This window comes from Carlito syrichta, unplaced genomic scaffold, assembly GCF_000164805.1.
Source record: "Carlito syrichta isolate Samal-C Ts95f unplaced genomic scaffold, Tarsius_syrichta-2.0.1 Scaffold308851, whole genome shotgun sequence".
Lineage (NCBI taxonomy): Eukaryota > Metazoa > Chordata > Mammalia > Primates > Tarsiidae > Carlito > Carlito syrichta.
This window is the reverse complement of record NW_007252947.1, coordinates 338475-355600: the sequence shown is the minus strand read 5'-3', so window position 1 is coordinate 355600 and position 17126 is coordinate 338475. Positions and strand designations below refer to the sequence as shown.

Genomic DNA, 17126 nt, shown 5'->3' with positions numbered 1-17126 from the left:
CAGACACGTGCCACCACTCCTGGCTAATTTTTAAATTTTTTTATACAGGCAGTGTCTCACGATGTTGACCAGGCTGAAATTCTCTGTAGTTCTTAATGATGTTTGAGAAGTTACCATTATCTTACCCAAAAAAGTGTACTTAATGGTTTTAAAATGGCAGCAAAAATTTCTGTGACTTGCCTCTTCAGTTCATTCTAAAGATAAAAGAACTACTAGTTACTGATGGCCAAAAATAAAAACAAAGACATTAATAATTATAAATATTAATTGTATTAAGGATTAGAATTTGACAAAGACTAGACTGAGACTGGAAGAACACCAGAGACCAGGTGTTAACAAAGAAGGAATACTTGCTATTGTTCCCTGTTACCAGAGAAGAAATGTATATTACTCAATTGATTTAAGTTTGAAGGGGAATTTAGGGAATGGAGAGTGAAGGAGACCTCCTCAGTTCATGGTTAACCACGAGAACTTTCAACATTCTAACATCAATGCAGAGCACGTAGGAGGAACTCCCAGGTTTTCCTAGGTCTCATGAACAAATCCCATAATTATCCATTTGCCTTGGAAGGATTTTGAAATTAATTTCCTGAGAATCATCTTAAGGTGGTGTTTAATATTATATTCTAAGCCTTTAAAATTGTTGAAACCTTAAATAAACAAAAATTCTACCATCTTGCAATTTTGCGTTGTACTATGTCAACAGTGTCAGGCACACTATAAACTTGAAACAGGGAGACAAAGCTGACCATGGTGTTAGTGAAATCCTTGAGGAGAACTCAATTAAGTCCATAATTTACTGGAATTCTCTGAGATAAACCAGAGTTCTCTGACATGAAAAAGAAAATCATCCTAGAATTTGAAAATTAATCTAACTAATGCCAAATAACACAGTTACATGGACTAGATAACTAGTGGAAAAATATGATGCACTTATTTATGTGTTTTTTTTTTATTGAGCGGCAGATTGGGGATATCACATGGAAAGCATTTTAGAAGCCAGAGGGGAAGTGCTGCTGGTCAGTAGCTTTTCTTTTTCTTTCTTTCATAGTTTGTCACCAGCTTTTCAAAGCAACACTCACTCCCTAACTAAGGAGTATTGTTTTGGTGCAGTCCTAGAGAACAGCACTGGGCAGTCAGTAGCCTTGGTCATGGTGTTTATAATGCACATGGTCAAGCACAGCCATAGGAGTGGCCTGTGAGGGGCCAGTGAAGAGAATCTACTGTTGTCCAGCATTTTATTTTGAAAAGGTTTTCCAAAAAGTTTCTTGTCTCCAGAATAGTTGCATTATATCTGGCAGAGAATCACATGTTTTTAAGATCTATTCACGTCCTCACTGCTGGGAGCATATTCCCCAGCCCCTGCACCACCCCTGCTGTGGCCTGGGTGGGGGAAGAGGAGGTATGGTGCCTGTAATTATTAAACATGAATTCAATTAAAAAAAAGAAGATCTATTCATGTAAAAAGACCTTCCTTTTACAGTTGGGGACATAAAAATAGTCCTATTACATAGCCTACAGTAGTTTGCTATGAAATATTTTGGAAACTGTGGTATAATATCAATTCTTCTACATTAGAAGATAAAATCTAAAAATGGATCTAATAAGTATTGAACACCCAGTAAGCAAAACAAAATCTGTACACTGGAGAGGGTTGGGCCCCCATGACCACAGCAAAATAAATATTTAAAAAGATTATTAGAAGGGGAGTCTCTATTCAGAATAACTTGTCACTGTGGTTTCAGTTTTCCTTACTGTTAACTGGGTGAATTTCTCAGCATTCACATCCATGAGATGTAGTGTTGAGCCCTGACTTTTATTTTCTCTTCATTCTAGAAGCCTCCCCAGCTTTCTGAGGATGACATCCGGCTGAACAACGAGAGAGACAACTGTAGTGCCAACCTCCTGGAGCCTGCTCCCAGTTCTCTTTTCCCAGACCACAAAAACATGGAAATTGAGGTGTCTGTGGCAGAATGTAAAAGTGTTCCTGGGATCACCTCTACCCCACATTCCATGGACCACCCCTCTCCTTTCTATGCACCCCCTCATAATGGCCTCCTCACTGATCACCACGAGTCCCTGGATAACGATGTAGCCAGAGAGATCCGATATCTAGACGAGGTGCTGGAGGCCAACTGCTGTGATTCTGCTGTGGATGGAACTTACAACGGAACATCCTCCCCGGAGCCTGGCGTGGTGGTCCTTGGAGGCAGCCTAAACCCCCCTGTGCACACGGCCCTCCAGCCAGAACCCACCGAGAGAGCAGCTGGTAGGCAGGCACCTCCTCACATTGAGCTCAGTAAAAGTGACTCTGACATAATGGCTGAGGGGGAAAGAGCGAATGGCCACTCCCCTGGCCAGCCCCGAGATATGCTGGGGGACAGCCTGCAGGCACCTGTGAGCCCCAGCTCCTCCACCAGCTCCCGGTGTTCTTCCCGTGATGGAGAGTTCACACTTACCACGCTGAAGAAGGAGGCCAAGTTCGAGCTGCGTGCCTTCCATGAGGACAAGAAGCCCTCCAAGCTCTTTGAGGATGATGAGCATGAAAAAGATCAGTACTGCGTCAGGAAAGTGAGGCCTTCAGAAGAAATGCTGGAGCTGGAGAAGGAGAGGAGGGAACTCATCCGCAGCCAGGCGGTGAAGAAGAATCCTGGCATTGCAGCGAAATGGTGGAATCCCCCCCAGGAAAAATCCATCGAGGAGCAGCTGGATGAGGAACATCTGGAATCACACAAAAAGTACAAGGAGCGCAAGGAAAGACGGGTTCAGCAGGAACAGTTGCTGCTGCAGCAGCAGTTACAACAGCAGCAGCAGTTCCCGCCGCAGCTCTCCACAGCCCCTGCCTCCTCTCATGAACATTCAAGCATGATTGACAAAGCAAAGGAGGACATCGTCACAGAGCAGATAGATTTCTCTGCTGCTCGCAAACAGTTCCAGCAGATGGAGAATTCCAGGCAAAACCTGGCCAAGGGCCAGAGCACACCCAGGCTGTTCTCCATCAAGCCCTTCTACAGGCCTCTGGGGTCAATCAACTTGGACAAGCCACTGACCGTCTCCAGACCAGCTTCTGTCGGGGGACTTCCTGAAGACAGTGGTGCATCCACAGCCAAGGGGCAGAAAGTCTCCTGCACCCTGGAGAGCCAGTCAGTGGGAGGAGGCCAGGGCACCACAGCCCCTCAGGGGAAGGAAGGGCCCTACAGTGAGCCATCTAAGCGTGGGCCCTTGTCTAAACTGTGGGCAGAGGATGGAGAGTTTACGAGCGCCCGGGCCATCCTCACCGTTGTCAAGGATGACGACCATGGGATTTTGGATCAGTTTTCAAGATCGGTCAATGTCTCCTTGACCCAAGAGGAGCTTGACTCTGGTTTGGATGAATTGTCAGTGAGGTCCCAGGATACTACGGTCTTGGAGACCCTGTCCAATGATTTCAGCATGGACAACATCAGTGACAGCGGGGCCTCCAATGAGACAACCAATGCCCTCCAGGAAAATTCGCTGGCTGATTTTTCTCTGCCCCAGACTCCACAAACTGACAACCCCTCAGAGAGCCGAGGAGGTGTTTCTAAGTCATTTAGTGATCATGGTTTCTATTCCCCTTCTTCTACACTGGGAGACTCTCCATCAGTTGATGACCCCTTGGAATATCAGGCTGGTCTCCTGGTACAGAATGCCATTCAACAAGCCATAGCTGAGCAGGTAGATAAAGCTGTGTCCAAAACCAGCAAGATTGGGGCAGAGCAGCAGGGACCTGAAGCGACCCTGGAGGAAGCCGAAACAGAGGCCTCCAGCCCAGAGAAGCCTCAGAGTATGTTTGAGCCACCTCAGGTGTCTTCTCCTGTTCAAGAGAAAAGGGATGTATTACCAAAGATTCTGCCTGCTGAAGACAGGGCGCTCAGGGAAAGGGGGCCTCCCCAACCACTGCCATCTGTGCAGCCCAGTGGCCCAATAAATATGGAGGAGACCAGGCCCGAAGGGAGCTATTTCAGCAAGTACTCGGAGGCAGCCGAGCTGAGAAGCACAGCCTCCCTCCTGGCCACTCAAGAATCTGACGTGATGGTTGGGCCCTTCAAGCTGAGGTCAAGGAAACAGCGGACTCTGTCCATGATCGAAGAAGAGATTCGAGCAGCTCAGGAAAGGGAAGAGGAGCTAAAGAGGCAGAGACAAGTCTTGCAGAGTACACAGAGCCCCAGGGCAAAGAACGCCCCATCGCTGCCCTCTAGAACATGCTACAAAACTGCTCCAGGTAAGTGAGGCGCCTCATACCAGAGACAGATGCTGTGGAAATCTACCATTGTTGATGCCAGCTTACGGGTTTCTGTGTGTGTCTGGAACAAGTGCTGGAGGGTGGCGGGCACTGGCACAAGAATTCCAGTATTTGGTGATGTGCAACAGGAGTTCCCTTGTGTCCTTTAGAAGAACTCCAAGCCTGGATGGAGTTTGCCACTTTCCAGCAGATGCAATAGCTCTTTCTTGTCATCTGCTTTGGTTTTGGTTTATTACACAGAATTGTTCTTTTTTATTTGAAGGGCTTCCTCTTGGCTGAGGGGAGGGAGTGTTTGGGGCATAGAACTAACCAGAGACAACCAATGTGTGAACTGTATTGAGTCAATAGCTTGACTCTCACTATCTATAGTTAAGCCCATCTAATTAGGGATGTGCTCTACTAACCCCTTCTGAATGCTGGGTCTCTTCCCAGCAGTGGTGGTTGTGACTCGGTGTTGCAGATTGACCCATGGAAAATGTTTTTGTCCATCTTTTGTGTCATTGGGTTTGTCTTCCTTTAAGTTGCCACAGAGCAACTACTTTGGGGTGGTCTTATCCATTCGTGTCATGTGACCCATTTAGAGACGTTGAATTTTGTAAACAAAGGCAGATCTTTAATCCTCTTATATTGTTTGGGTGGTCCCTATCTTGAAGACTTTGTATAGGTGGTTGATGTTAATGGAATGGTAATTATTGTTGCTATCTTTGTGAATAACCAGGAACCGGTAGTTTTTAATTTCCCATGAGGATGTGATGGCAATTGGTGCTGCTCAAAGTATGGTCTGAGCTAGTCCAGGATTGGTTTGTTTCTGCTCCATTGTGAGATGAGTCCAAACACTAAGAGTAAGCATTTGGAAGTTCTCATAGCGGCTTGATATTGTCCTGAAATCCGTTTGGGATTTGTGTTTTACAAAAGTATTGGTCCACAACAGATTTGGAGGAGAGGAGGAATGACTGATCCTTCACCAGAGAAAATTTAAGTATTTCACTATTGTATAATTGTTGGTATTTAACTTGGTCCATCCAAATCTTGGGCTCATCTTGACACGTGGCTTCCATCAAATCTACAATGACACAAGGTCACTCTTATAATTTTTAAATTTTGAGCCGGGCTCAGTGGCTCAGCCTGTAATCCCAGTGCTTTGGGATGTTGAGGTGAGTGGATTGCCTGAGCTCGCGGGTTCAAGACCCACCTGGGCAACTTGGTGCCACCTCATCTCTACAATAAAATAAAAATTTAGCCAGGCGTGGTAGTGCACGCCTGTAGTTCCAGCTACTTGGAAGGCTGAGGCGAAGGATCGCCGGAGCTCAGCAGGTCGAGGCTGCAGTGACCAGGAGTGTGCTACTGCACTCCAGTCTGGGTGACAGAGTGAGATTCCAACTCAAAAAAAAAAAAAAAAATTGAAAGAATCTCAGACCTAAAGAAAAGTTCCCAAGTACAGTACAAACATCTTTTTGTTCCAAACTATTTGAGAGTAAATTGCCAACACGGTGCCCCCAACCCCTACTCTTGTAGACTACCCCTTAATTTGAGTCTGTCCAATGCTTTCACATGATTATGTTTAGGTTGTGCATTTTTGGTAGGGATACTAAAGAATTGAAGCCATGTTCTCACTGTATCCAAACAGGCAACACATGATGTCTGTTTGTCCCATAATGGGGACAGGTGTTAACTCTGCTTGATACTAATTTTGGTCACTCAGTTGAGGGAGTGTCTGCCAGTCTTCTAAACAATAAAGTTACTTTTCCTTTTATAATTAATTAATATTTTGTGGGAAATTACTTTGGTATTATGTAATTTTTCACCCCACTCTTTATCAAACTTTAAATCTATTCATTGATTAATTTGTGTCAGTATAGTCTTACGGTTTCCTATTATATCCAATGGGTCGTAATAATTTCTTTGGTGATTTTTATCCACAATTTGTTCAGAAAACCTCATGAGAGCCCTTTCAGTCTAACTTCTGTGTCCTTTTTGGATGTCCTCATTATTCTTTGAGTGCTTCCTTACTTTCTGGCATCATAAAATGTTTCAGTTTCATTGTATACTTTGCTAGCCCTGAAATCAGCTATTTTTCCAAAGAGCATTAGTTCCTTTTAGTGGAGAGCAGTATTTACAAGTCAAGATCTGGGTGTTAGGTATGTTCATTGCTACTGAATTTGTTACTGCTCCTGGGTTTTCTCAGTGGACAGAATTAGAGATTATACACACCTGTTTCTCTTGAAAACCATGGGTTCATCTTGATATCTTTTAGTTCTAAATTAATACAAGGCTCATTCACATTTTCTCCCTTTCCATATTTGTAACCACCTTCTTGACAACAAGATACTTGGTCTTTATTATCTTCAGTATATTTATTATTTAATCAGTACCCCCCGCCAAGTAACCAATCTCCTGTTTTCCTCACCATACCTGGGCTCCAACATCACTTTCTGCATGGCCACTGCTACCCCCCCTTCACCAATACCCTCCTTACCCCACTCAGGCCCCAACACCCTATTATGCGCCACCATTGTCCCCTGCCCATGCTGCTGTGGCTACAGCACACGCCACTGTGGCTCCTCCCAGCCCCACTGCAGGCACCATCTTGTTTAGCCCCTAGTAACTTTTGAACTAGATTGTGCAGAAAAGAAAGGGAAGAGAAGATGAAGAGGAGGAGTGCAGCGACTTTTCTTAATATATATCATCATATTGGTGATTACATTTTGATTTGAATTTTGGGTGGACACAGGCATTCGAACCATAGAAGTAGATATTTTCAGTTTTCTTTGCCCCATCTCATAATTGAACCCTTCATGATATTGCTCCCAACTTTATTTCTGGCATGTGAACAATTGTCAAACAGAGATATCTCAATACTTTCTCCTGGCTCCCTTGCCTGTTACTGTGGCGAGGCTTCCCCACCAGGAGGGAGATTGCCTTGAAATAAGTCAGGGTACTAATGTTTGCCCCTGGCATACCAGAAACTTAGTACCCATTTCCCCAGCACTTTCCTCTGTGCTAATGCTGGTCCCCTTTCCCGTATCCCATCCCCGAAAGATTAATTTTCGTCCCTTTAGGGAGATGGTGATTATCTGTGCAAATCTGCAGTCTGCTCCAGTCTGGTTGTCACATTGAACCCAATTGTGTTAATGACATGTACGCATCATTCCATCATGTTTATCTCTGGGACATTTTAAGTAGGTGCCTGGGCTTTCCAGAATTACAACATAGATTAAAAGAAACTGAATGTAAAATGCAATTTTCTTTCTATTCATGCCTGGAAATCTTTGGCATATTGCTTGGCCAGCCAGTCTCCAAGTTCTTGATCAGCAGGAAGGTTGACACATTACTCTGAGCAGCCAACTGGACAATTCATGGCCAGGGTCAGAACTGCTGCTTTGATGCTGGTTTTGTGAATGGAGATATTACTAAGTTCCTATTATGCTATTTTGCATTTCATGCCAGAAGAAGTGACTCAGCTGGTTTGTTGTGTGACTCAGACTTGTGATTTGGTATTAGGTGATGAAAAATAGAGTTTTTAACTTTTGGTAGAAGTCATGTTGGTGACAGGCTAGAATCTTAAAACTTTAAGGTGAATAAAATCCACAGAGGGCCAACATGTGATAAAGAAGGAGAAATCTAATTTTTTTCCAGTGAAAAGTTATGAAGACATAAACCCCATGTTTCTGCTTTTAGTTTTTTTCTTTCTTTTTTTTTGAGTTGGGCTTTCGCTCTGTTGCCCAGGCTGGAGTGCAGTGGCACAATCACGGCTTGCCATAGTCTTGATCTTCAGGGCTCAGGTGATCCTTCTGCCTTAGCCTCCCAAGTAGCTGGGGCTAGAGGTGCATGCCACCATACCTAGTTTTTATTTTTTGTAGAGGCAGGGTCTCACTATGTTGCCTAGGCTGGTCTCGAATTCCTGGGCTCCATCAGTTCTCCTGCCTTGACCTCCCAAAGTGCTGGGGTTACAGGCATAGGCCACCACACCACGCTTGTTTCAGCTTTTAGTTTCTTTGCCTTTAAAAGCTGCAGAAAGGATAATAAAGGTTCTGTTTTCAAAAGGATATTGTCATTGTCAAAGGCTAACTATCTGGAAATTATCTTGTTAGTTCTTATTTGACTTTTAAAGGAAGAAGCTTCATGTAAATAGAATTTGAGTGACATTTGTTTGTGCAGAGGTGAACAAAGTGCCCAGTTCCTGCTCTCAGGGAATGTAATGGTTCAGTAAGAGAAACAAATGAGGCAGTTTTATGACATAGAAGCACAGAGTCCTGTAAGAGCACAGAACAAAGAGGGCCATATCATCTGGAGGATAAGGAGAGTCTTCCTTCCTTTGGAAACTACCATCTACGTGGAGAACTGAAGGAGTAAAAGTTGGAAAAAGGGGTTAGGGGAGAAGGAAGGTCGCCCAGAGGGGCTCAAAGGAAATAGAATTTGGCACATTTGAAGTATTTAAATAAGGCCAGAGTAGGTTCAAGGAAGAGATTTAAAACAAAACAAAAAGGTTGAGCTAGCCGGGCTCGGTGGCTCAGCCTGTAATCCCGTGCCTTTGGGAGGCTGAGGTGAGTGGATTGCCTGAGCCTGCGGGTTCATGACCCGCCTGGGCAACTTGGCGAGACCTCATCTCTACAATAAATCAAAAATGAGCCAGGCGTGGTAGCGCGCGCCTGTAGTTCCAGCTACTTGGAAGGTTGAGGCGGAAGGATCGCCGGAGCCCAGCAGGTCGAGGAGCGGCCACTGCACTCCAGTCTGGGTGACAGAGTGAGACTCCAACTCAAAAAAAAAAAAAAAAAAAAAAAGTTGACCTGAAGCCAGGCAGCCAAGAACTACATCAATCATGTTAAGGGTTTTAGACTTTAGACTTTATCCTGTGGTCAGTGGGAAGCCAGTGAGAGTTTTGAAAAGGATAGTTATCTCCATACATCTCTGAGCTGTCCTGCCTTCTTCTATGAATTGATAGACTAAAAGTCTTCCTCTTTTGAGTGAGACCCTGACTCAAAAAAAAAAAAGTCTTTCTGTTCCAGTGAGTTCATTTCACAGACTTGTACCGAGCTCTTCCTATATCTGAGCACTTCTGACAGTATGCACCATCTTGGTGAACACCCCGTGAGAGGCCATGCTCCCAAGAGTGTATGCATGCATGCCATCTGCTTATGGCACTTGACAAGGTGCAAGAACCTGATTTGAAAGGGCAATCCACATACTGCTGTAAAACACCCCTGAGGAGAGAATTTGTGGGGGGGGGCAGGAGAGACAACCAAATATTTTATTGAAAGTTATACTTTAAGACCTTTCATACTGGGGATGCCAACTCACTTTAGTTACACTTTAAGACCTTTTCATATTGGGGACGCCAACTCACTTTAGTGTCTATGTCTATTATTAGGTATCCTGGTTTCACTTCCAAGTTCTATGCATGCTAGAGAAACCTAGTTTGAGGTGATGATTAATTTTGTTTTTGAAATAGTTTCTGTTTTCATGCCAGATATTGAATTGCTCTTCCAACTCAGATGATTTGCCCAGTGGGATGGTACATTATGGAGAGTGGAAAAAGATGTGGATATTGAGTCCCCTAACTTGGGAGTGTCTACTCATGTCTTCTAACGTGTGGAAAGAGTTGATAGTTATACAGCTTATGAAAATATGATTTATAGGAAGTGTTGACTTCTGCTGTCAGTTTGAATTATGAGTCCACACGAGGCGATATGACATTATTATAAAAATTATTAACTGTTTTTTTTTTTCCTTTCCCCCTCATTGTCTCCAATTTTCACAAAGAAAAGGCTTAGGGAGAAGAAAATATTTGTAATATTCCTGAAGCAGAGGTTGGTGGCTTGCTCCATGCTAAATGGGAGCCAGATGAGGCCAAGTTTCACTTGAGGTGTCCTCATTGCTTCTCAGAGGGAGACTTGTGCCAGGGAGGATTCCATCACATGCCTAGACAGGAGAAGGTGCTGTCCAGCACCTGTCCTTCCTGCAAGGCAAGCACTGATTGTGCAGCTTGCAGGGGCCCAGCTGGCTGAATGGAGCTAGCTAAAGCTTAGTGAGACATGTCTCTAGGTGGTTATTTGTCCACTACCACATTTCCAGAACATTCTCTGGTGCTACATCGCTAATCATGGTAGCCACAACTTATCAAGATCTTAAAGCTGTGTATAGTATTAGTTATTTCTTATATCTTAAAGCTGTGTATATTACTAGTCATACACGTGTTCTAACTGCATTCACCCAACAGTCCTCTAAGAAATAATATAAATTTTCTCAACCCTTGAGGCCAGATATATTTCTCGATTCGGACATTTTCTGACTTTAGGGAAGTCATAAAGTGTTTAACACAACAGGCAGGCTCTGGGGCAACTTCTTGTCATCAAATTAAGTTTCTGCTATAAAACTTAGGGAAAATTAGTTTCATTAAGTGGGTAAATAAAGACTAAGAAGAACTTCATGCAGCTCATATCAGTTTTGCTGTCAAATAAGTTATGAACAGACATGGTTTTCAGAACTTTTTTGGATTTTGGAATTTTTTTGCAGTTGGAAGAGAGATTAAGTAACTTGCCCAAGGTCACTCAGCTTGGAAGTGGTAGAGGCTGGTTTCAAACTCAGGCTCATTTGTCTCCAGAATCCATATGATTTCCCCCACCCTCTCCTGCCCCTCCATTGAGCCTGCCCTGTAAGGTGTGTAGTAACTACTTTCCTTTCCAGCCTATAGTGACTGAACACAGCCTCTTTCAGCCTTCTCCTGGTCTGGGGCCTGGCCCCTATATTTTCTTGGGTCTTCTTGACCCTCCTTTTCGGAGCCCCTGTAGCTCTGGAATCCTTTGTTTGTAACAGTCTAGATCTATAAGTTTGACTCTCAAAGGCCATGAAACAGTACTACTGCTCTAGTGACCTGGGATAGTTCCTTTGTGCTTTCAGAACTTAATTCCAATACCCCAAATTATCATAGGCAAAAACTGCTGATGCTGCCAAAGATCTGAGCAGATAGTGGAAGAATTAACAAAGCCCATGTCAGCCATCTGGCCTGGCTGCTCTCATGAGTTCTGTCTGAAGGTTCATTTCCCAGGAATAAGCTCAACTGCTCACTCCAGAAGCATGCTCATTTCCTGAAAAGTTTGAATGAACTGGGTACTCAAGCAAGGAATCAATTTTTAAATTTGAGGATGGGATAAGTATTCATTGTACCATTTAACTGAGCATGGACAATTTGGGGATAGCGGTCAAAGTCAACTAAATTAGTTGTTTGGTGGTCATAGAGCACCAAGATTGCTTTCTACTGTTCCCTTTTCCTCTTTAAGACTGATTTTCCTTGGACCGGAACTTCCCTTTATTTATTTAGGCCAGTAAATATGTTTGTTTGAAAAATGCATACCATGTAGAAAGAAACTGGTAAGAAAAGGCTATGTTGAAGCTGTGTTTGACAAGGGATGAAGGTATGTAGTGAAACCAGGACTTCTCAAATTATAGAAATCAAAATTTTTTGTGGACATTACCCTCAAAGGTTTGAAAAGGGTGGCTGCCATGGTTAACCCTGTCCATATCCCTTCTGAGAAGGTATGGACACAGAGGAAGTCTTTCTTCTGTGACAAGCCTCTGTGGTTATGGCTTCTAGGTAGTGGGACCTTGGGAAAAACAGAACTTTCTCCACCAGGTTCGGCTGTTACTGCTAATTGTGCTGCGTCTTCTGATGCATCCAGGGTGCCTGGGTTGGCACCTGCTGGTGCTGGTGCTGATGTCTTGCAGGGTCACCATGTGTGTCCTAGCCTGTGGCTACTTCATGCTCCGAGTTAGGAGAGCTTCTTCTGAGAAATCAGATTCAGCCACATACAAAGAAAGAAGCACCATCTTGAGCTGAATCAGAGATGAATCAGAGGACCTCATTCTTGCAAGTTCCCTGGTAAAAATTATGAGCTAATCAAAGCCAGGCTTGGAAGCAGGATGTCGCCTGTGACTGCTGGAGTTCAGGGCAGGGTATGACTCTGTCTCTTACTAGTCATAGTTCCCTTGCTGTGTACTTCCCTAAGGAGACTGGCATTTCAGAGCTATCTGATCTTTGTGAATCAGCTACTACATACTTAGGGGGTGGCAGACTAGGGGTCAGGTGGAATGGGGGAGAGTGTGCAGGACAGACTGGTAGGGCACCAAAAAGTACAACTGTAGTTCCTGTGATGATTTTTCTTTCTCATGAACTTAAAGGTTTCCCAAAACTTGGATACATCTGCCATCACAAGTATTACCAGTCTCTCTTTTATTTCCCATTACTCAAATATAAATTCATACCTTATGTAAAAAAGCTGGTCAAGGAAAATATGTGCTTAAGTGTAACAGTTGTGTCTCTGGATTCACAGCTTAAGTTCAGATCCTGACTCTACTGCTTGCTAGTTGTGTGACCAACTTATCTCTGTAAACCTCAGTTTCCTCACCAGTAAAATGGGAATAAATAGTACCAACCTCATAAAGGATTAAGAAAGTGTCTGGTACATAGACAACTTCCGACAAGAATTATTATTATTATTGTTGTTGGTACAGCTATTGTTATGTTTCAAAAAAGGTCTAGAAAACCCCAGCAGAACTATTTATTAGTTGCTCTTTTGCTGATACTAACAGAGTATACATTATACAATTGCTTTCTATTCCTAGTTGGCAATTTTTTCATTTACTTCTTTAGAATTAAAGTTTCTCTTTCAAAACCCAAGTTCGGGAATGAGTTTTTAATAACTAAAGAGCTGTGATTTCAAAAACTAAACAATGACATAGTCCCTCATTAAATGTATTGAGTGACAATAAAATGATAAATATTACCATGAAAATATTTCCTCCCCTCCCCCCTTTGGGAGGTAATCTTCATACAAGCAAGCTCACCATGTTGGTAGAATGTTGGTTTTTTTTATTTTTTGAGCTGGAGTCTCACTGTGTTGCCCAGACTGGAGAGCAGTGGCATGCTCCCGGCCACCATAGCCTTGACCTGCTGGGCTCTGGCGATCCTTCCACCTCAGCCTTCTGAGTAGCCGGAACTACAGGCGCGCGCTTCCACGCCTGGTTAACTTTTGATTTATTGTAGAGACGAGATCTTGCCAAGTTGCCTGGGCTGATCTCGAACCTGTGGGCTCAGGCAGTCCACTCACCACTCCCAAAGTGCTGGGATTACAGGCTGAGCCACCGAACCCAGCCGGTAGAAATGTTTTTAGCAGAAAGATCTTGAGAAGATTTGTGGAGAATTGCTGTTCACCACAATTCTTATTCTTACTGATTTAATTAACTTTTTTTCTCTTGTGGTCTTAAACTGTGTTTCCCTTGGAGAAGCAGAGTTTTTCTTCTAGAATCTTCATCATCTTCCAGTTGTGTTCTTGGGGGTCAACCCATGCAACTCATCAAACATCCCAACTTACCTTTAAGCAATAATATTTGACAGTTTCTCAGACTTGTTTCGCAGGCAGGGGTATTTCTCATTTCTGAGCTAGATTTATAATCGAAAGATTCACATCATTGCATTCTCCCACCCCTGGGGCCTTCAAAGGAGGAGATAAAAGAAGAGGGACCAGCTCTTGGTGTGCGGGTCACAGCTGGAACCGTACAAGCCCTTGTACTCTGGGTCTGTCAAGCAGGATGTTCCCTTGTACAAGAGGAAATGAACTCAAGAATGCAAGTCTGAGCTCATTTCTTTCTGGTGACTTGTGGGTCGCTTTAGATGTTTGCAACCTCACCCTGATGCTGTGTGAAGAAAGGAGGTCATTGAAGGAGGAACGGGCCGAGGCATGTCATCTGGTGGGTGTTTTTGTTCGGTTTGGTTTTTAAATAAGAGTGGGTGATGGCTTTTTCTTTTGAGGAATGTAGAAACAAAGGATCTTTGATTTAAGAATTTAGACTTCATGTATGTGGAGCATATCATCACCCAAATCATAATACTTCACCAAAATAATTCTCTAAACTTTCGGAGTCCACATTCTTGGCATTTTGGAAGTTAGACCTGTTTCTACAGAAGAAGGATTTGGGCTGTCAGGGATGATAGCAGCTGTTTTGAGTGCACTCAGCCCTCTCTGGGGTGGGGGGACTTGCAAATTCTTTCTCTGCCCCTTGTCAATATAGCCTGCCACAGATGCCCAGGGGAAATCCGACTTGCTTGGAAAACCCGGAAGTGCAGCCAGAAAGTGATTTAACTATTTATGATAAATAAACAGTAAATGCAAATTCGCACTGCCTAGTTTTCTCGTCCACTTATAATGGGAGACACTGGAGTGAAATTCTTTTTTCTTTCTTGCTCCTCAGTCTGCCTTGCAGTGCTACTGCCTTTTGAGCATCACTGTTGCAGAGATGAATAGCTTTTTTTTCCCCTTCCCTTAGCTCCTCTGGGTATGTTCTGCCTGGGATGAGGGGAAGGCTTGTGGATCTGCTTAGCCCATGAAGGTTAAAGCAAACAGTTTATCTACTTTCTCAGCATGGGCCAATAATATTTAAAAGAAACTTTTTTAGCTGGGCGCGGTGGCTCATGCCTGCAATCCCAGCACTTAGGGAGGTGGTAACGAGAGGATTGCCTGAGCCCACGGGTTCGAGAACAGCCTGGGCAATGTGGCGAGACCTCGTCTCTATAATAAATTAAAAAAAAAAAGTAAATTAGCTGGGCGCAGTGGCACATGCCTGTAGTTCCAGCTACTTGGAAGGCTGAAGCGGAAGGAGTGCCTGAACCCAGCAGGTTAAGGTTGTGATGGCAATGAATGTGCCACTGCACTCCAGGGCGACAGAGGGGACACTCTGACTCAAAAAAAAGGGGACACTTTTTTTGATTTTATAAATATTTTAAAATTAATTTAGGCTTATTGTAGAAAAAACTGATTAAAAAAGAATAGAAATAAAGATGACTCATAATTCCACTTTCCCAGGGATGGCCACTACCTTACTAGTTTTTCTCCATGCACATAGGGGTGTAGAAGGCAATATTGGGTTTCCACTTGTATTCATTTTCTAGTTCTGCTGTGACAAATTACCACAAATATAGTAGCTTTTAAAATACACACTTTTAATCTTACAGTTCTAGAGGCCAGAAATCTGAAATGAGTCTGTTACAGACCTAATTTTGTACCCACGGTCCCCCCCCATTTATATGTTGAAGCTCTGAATCCCCTCCCTTCCACTCACACACACACACACACACACACACACACACACACACACACACACACAGTGATGGTATTTGGAGGTAGAGCCTTTGGGATACAATTAGGCTTACATGAGGTCACAAGAGTGGAGCCCTCATGTGGGAATAGTGCCCTTGAAAGAACAAGCATTAAGCTCACTTCATCTTTCCACCATGTGAGGGCACAGCAAGTCTTCACCAGAAAGCAACCATGTTGGCACCTTGATCTTGGACTTTGGATTTCAGAACTGTGAGAACATACGTCTATTGTTTAAGCCACCCAGTCTATAGTATTTTGTTATGGCAACTCAAGCAGATTAAATGGGGCTAACATTAAGTTGTCAGAGGGCTTCATTCCTGTTGGCCCTCTAGGGTAGAGTTCATTTTCTTTCCTTTTGCATTCAACATGCTGCCTCCGATCCTTGGTTTGTGGCCCTTTCCTCCAGCTTCAAAGCCAGGTGTGTAGAATCTTCAGATTCCACCCCCCCACCTTGTGATTATATCAGACCCAAATATAATCCAGGATAGTCTTACCATCTCCAGTACCTAAACTTAATCACATCTGCAGAGTCCTTTTTTCCATGTCAGGCATCATATTCATAGATTTTGGGGACTAGGACCTGGACATCATTGGGGAGGCCATCATTCTGGCTACCACAATGCTGTTTTCTCACACTGGCTGTTTTTCACATGGGCCATGCACTTTTGCTTTCTTTCACACAGCTGTTAGGTAATAAACCAGGATTTGAACCCAGGCAGTCTGGCTCTCAAGCCTGCATTCTTAAACCCTTGCAATACATCTGCTTTTGTGACCTGCTTTTTCTCTTATTATTTTGAATTTTTTCCGATGACCTTAACTTTTCATCTAAATTCAAGCATCTGAAACATGATTTGTAATGGCTAAATAATACTTCATCATCAGAATGAACCGTAACTAATTTAACCATTCTCCAATAAGCGGTTATCTTGGTTATAATTTTAAAAAATATGATGGTGAAAGTTCTTACACCTGAACTTTTTGCCCATACTTAATGATTACCTAAATTTGTGCCGAAAAGTTCCTTGGGAACTGGTTGACTAATATATTCTGGAGAACAGTATTTCCCAAACTGTTTTCCTTGAGATATTAATAGAGATTCCATGAAGTGAAATTCTCTGGTTAAATAAATTTGAGAAATGCTGCACCCCTATTCCTGCATTAAAGAATCATGATCATATTAGCATCAAAACCAGAAGTGTCTGGTAAAGAAATGCCTCTTTCTCTCTTTTTCTCTCTTTTATTCCTTACTTTTTTCCTTTATTTAACCCAATGTTTCCCAAGCTTATTTCACCAGTGACCTTTTTTATTTAACAGTGCCAAATCCTGTCTTGCAAAGCTAAAGTAATAGGACACAATTTTAGAAATGCAGTTTTGGAATCAACTTGGCCAAAAGCTTAAGTCCAAAATCACTGTAGGTGGAATTCTTTGGACAAAATCATGTTTATGAAATAAACTTGAAAATATTTCTTATCCTCCACTCAGAATTCCAGTCTAACTTTGTTCTGTTGGTTCCTTATATCCCTTGCAGAGGTCACATTGTACCTGTTCCCTGCTCTGTAAAGGTCAGGACTGGCCTTCAGCCAAGACCAACACGGTTCTGCCCTGACATGTATCCCAGGAACCATGACTGGGTTCCTTCAAGAAAATTATTCTTTTTTTTTTTTTGAGTTGGAGTCTCACTCTGTCACCCAGACTGGACTGCAGTGGCTGCT

At 43.2% G+C, this 17126-nt stretch overlaps 1 protein-coding gene across 2 annotated transcripts in view; it reads left to right on the top strand.

The window, feature by feature from the left end:
* The window catches only part of LOC103268585 (A-kinase anchor protein 2), a 305955-nt gene that overhangs the window by 269181 nt on the left and 19648 nt on the right, over nucleotides 1-17126 (top strand). For both annotated transcript variants that reach the window (XM_008066171.2, XM_021716624.1), the window contains one exon: nucleotides 1837-4243. In XM_008066171.2, the coding sequence (XP_008064362.1) occupies nucleotides 1837-4243 (2407 nt within the window). The remainder of the gene's footprint in view (nucleotides 1-1836; nucleotides 4244-17126) is intronic.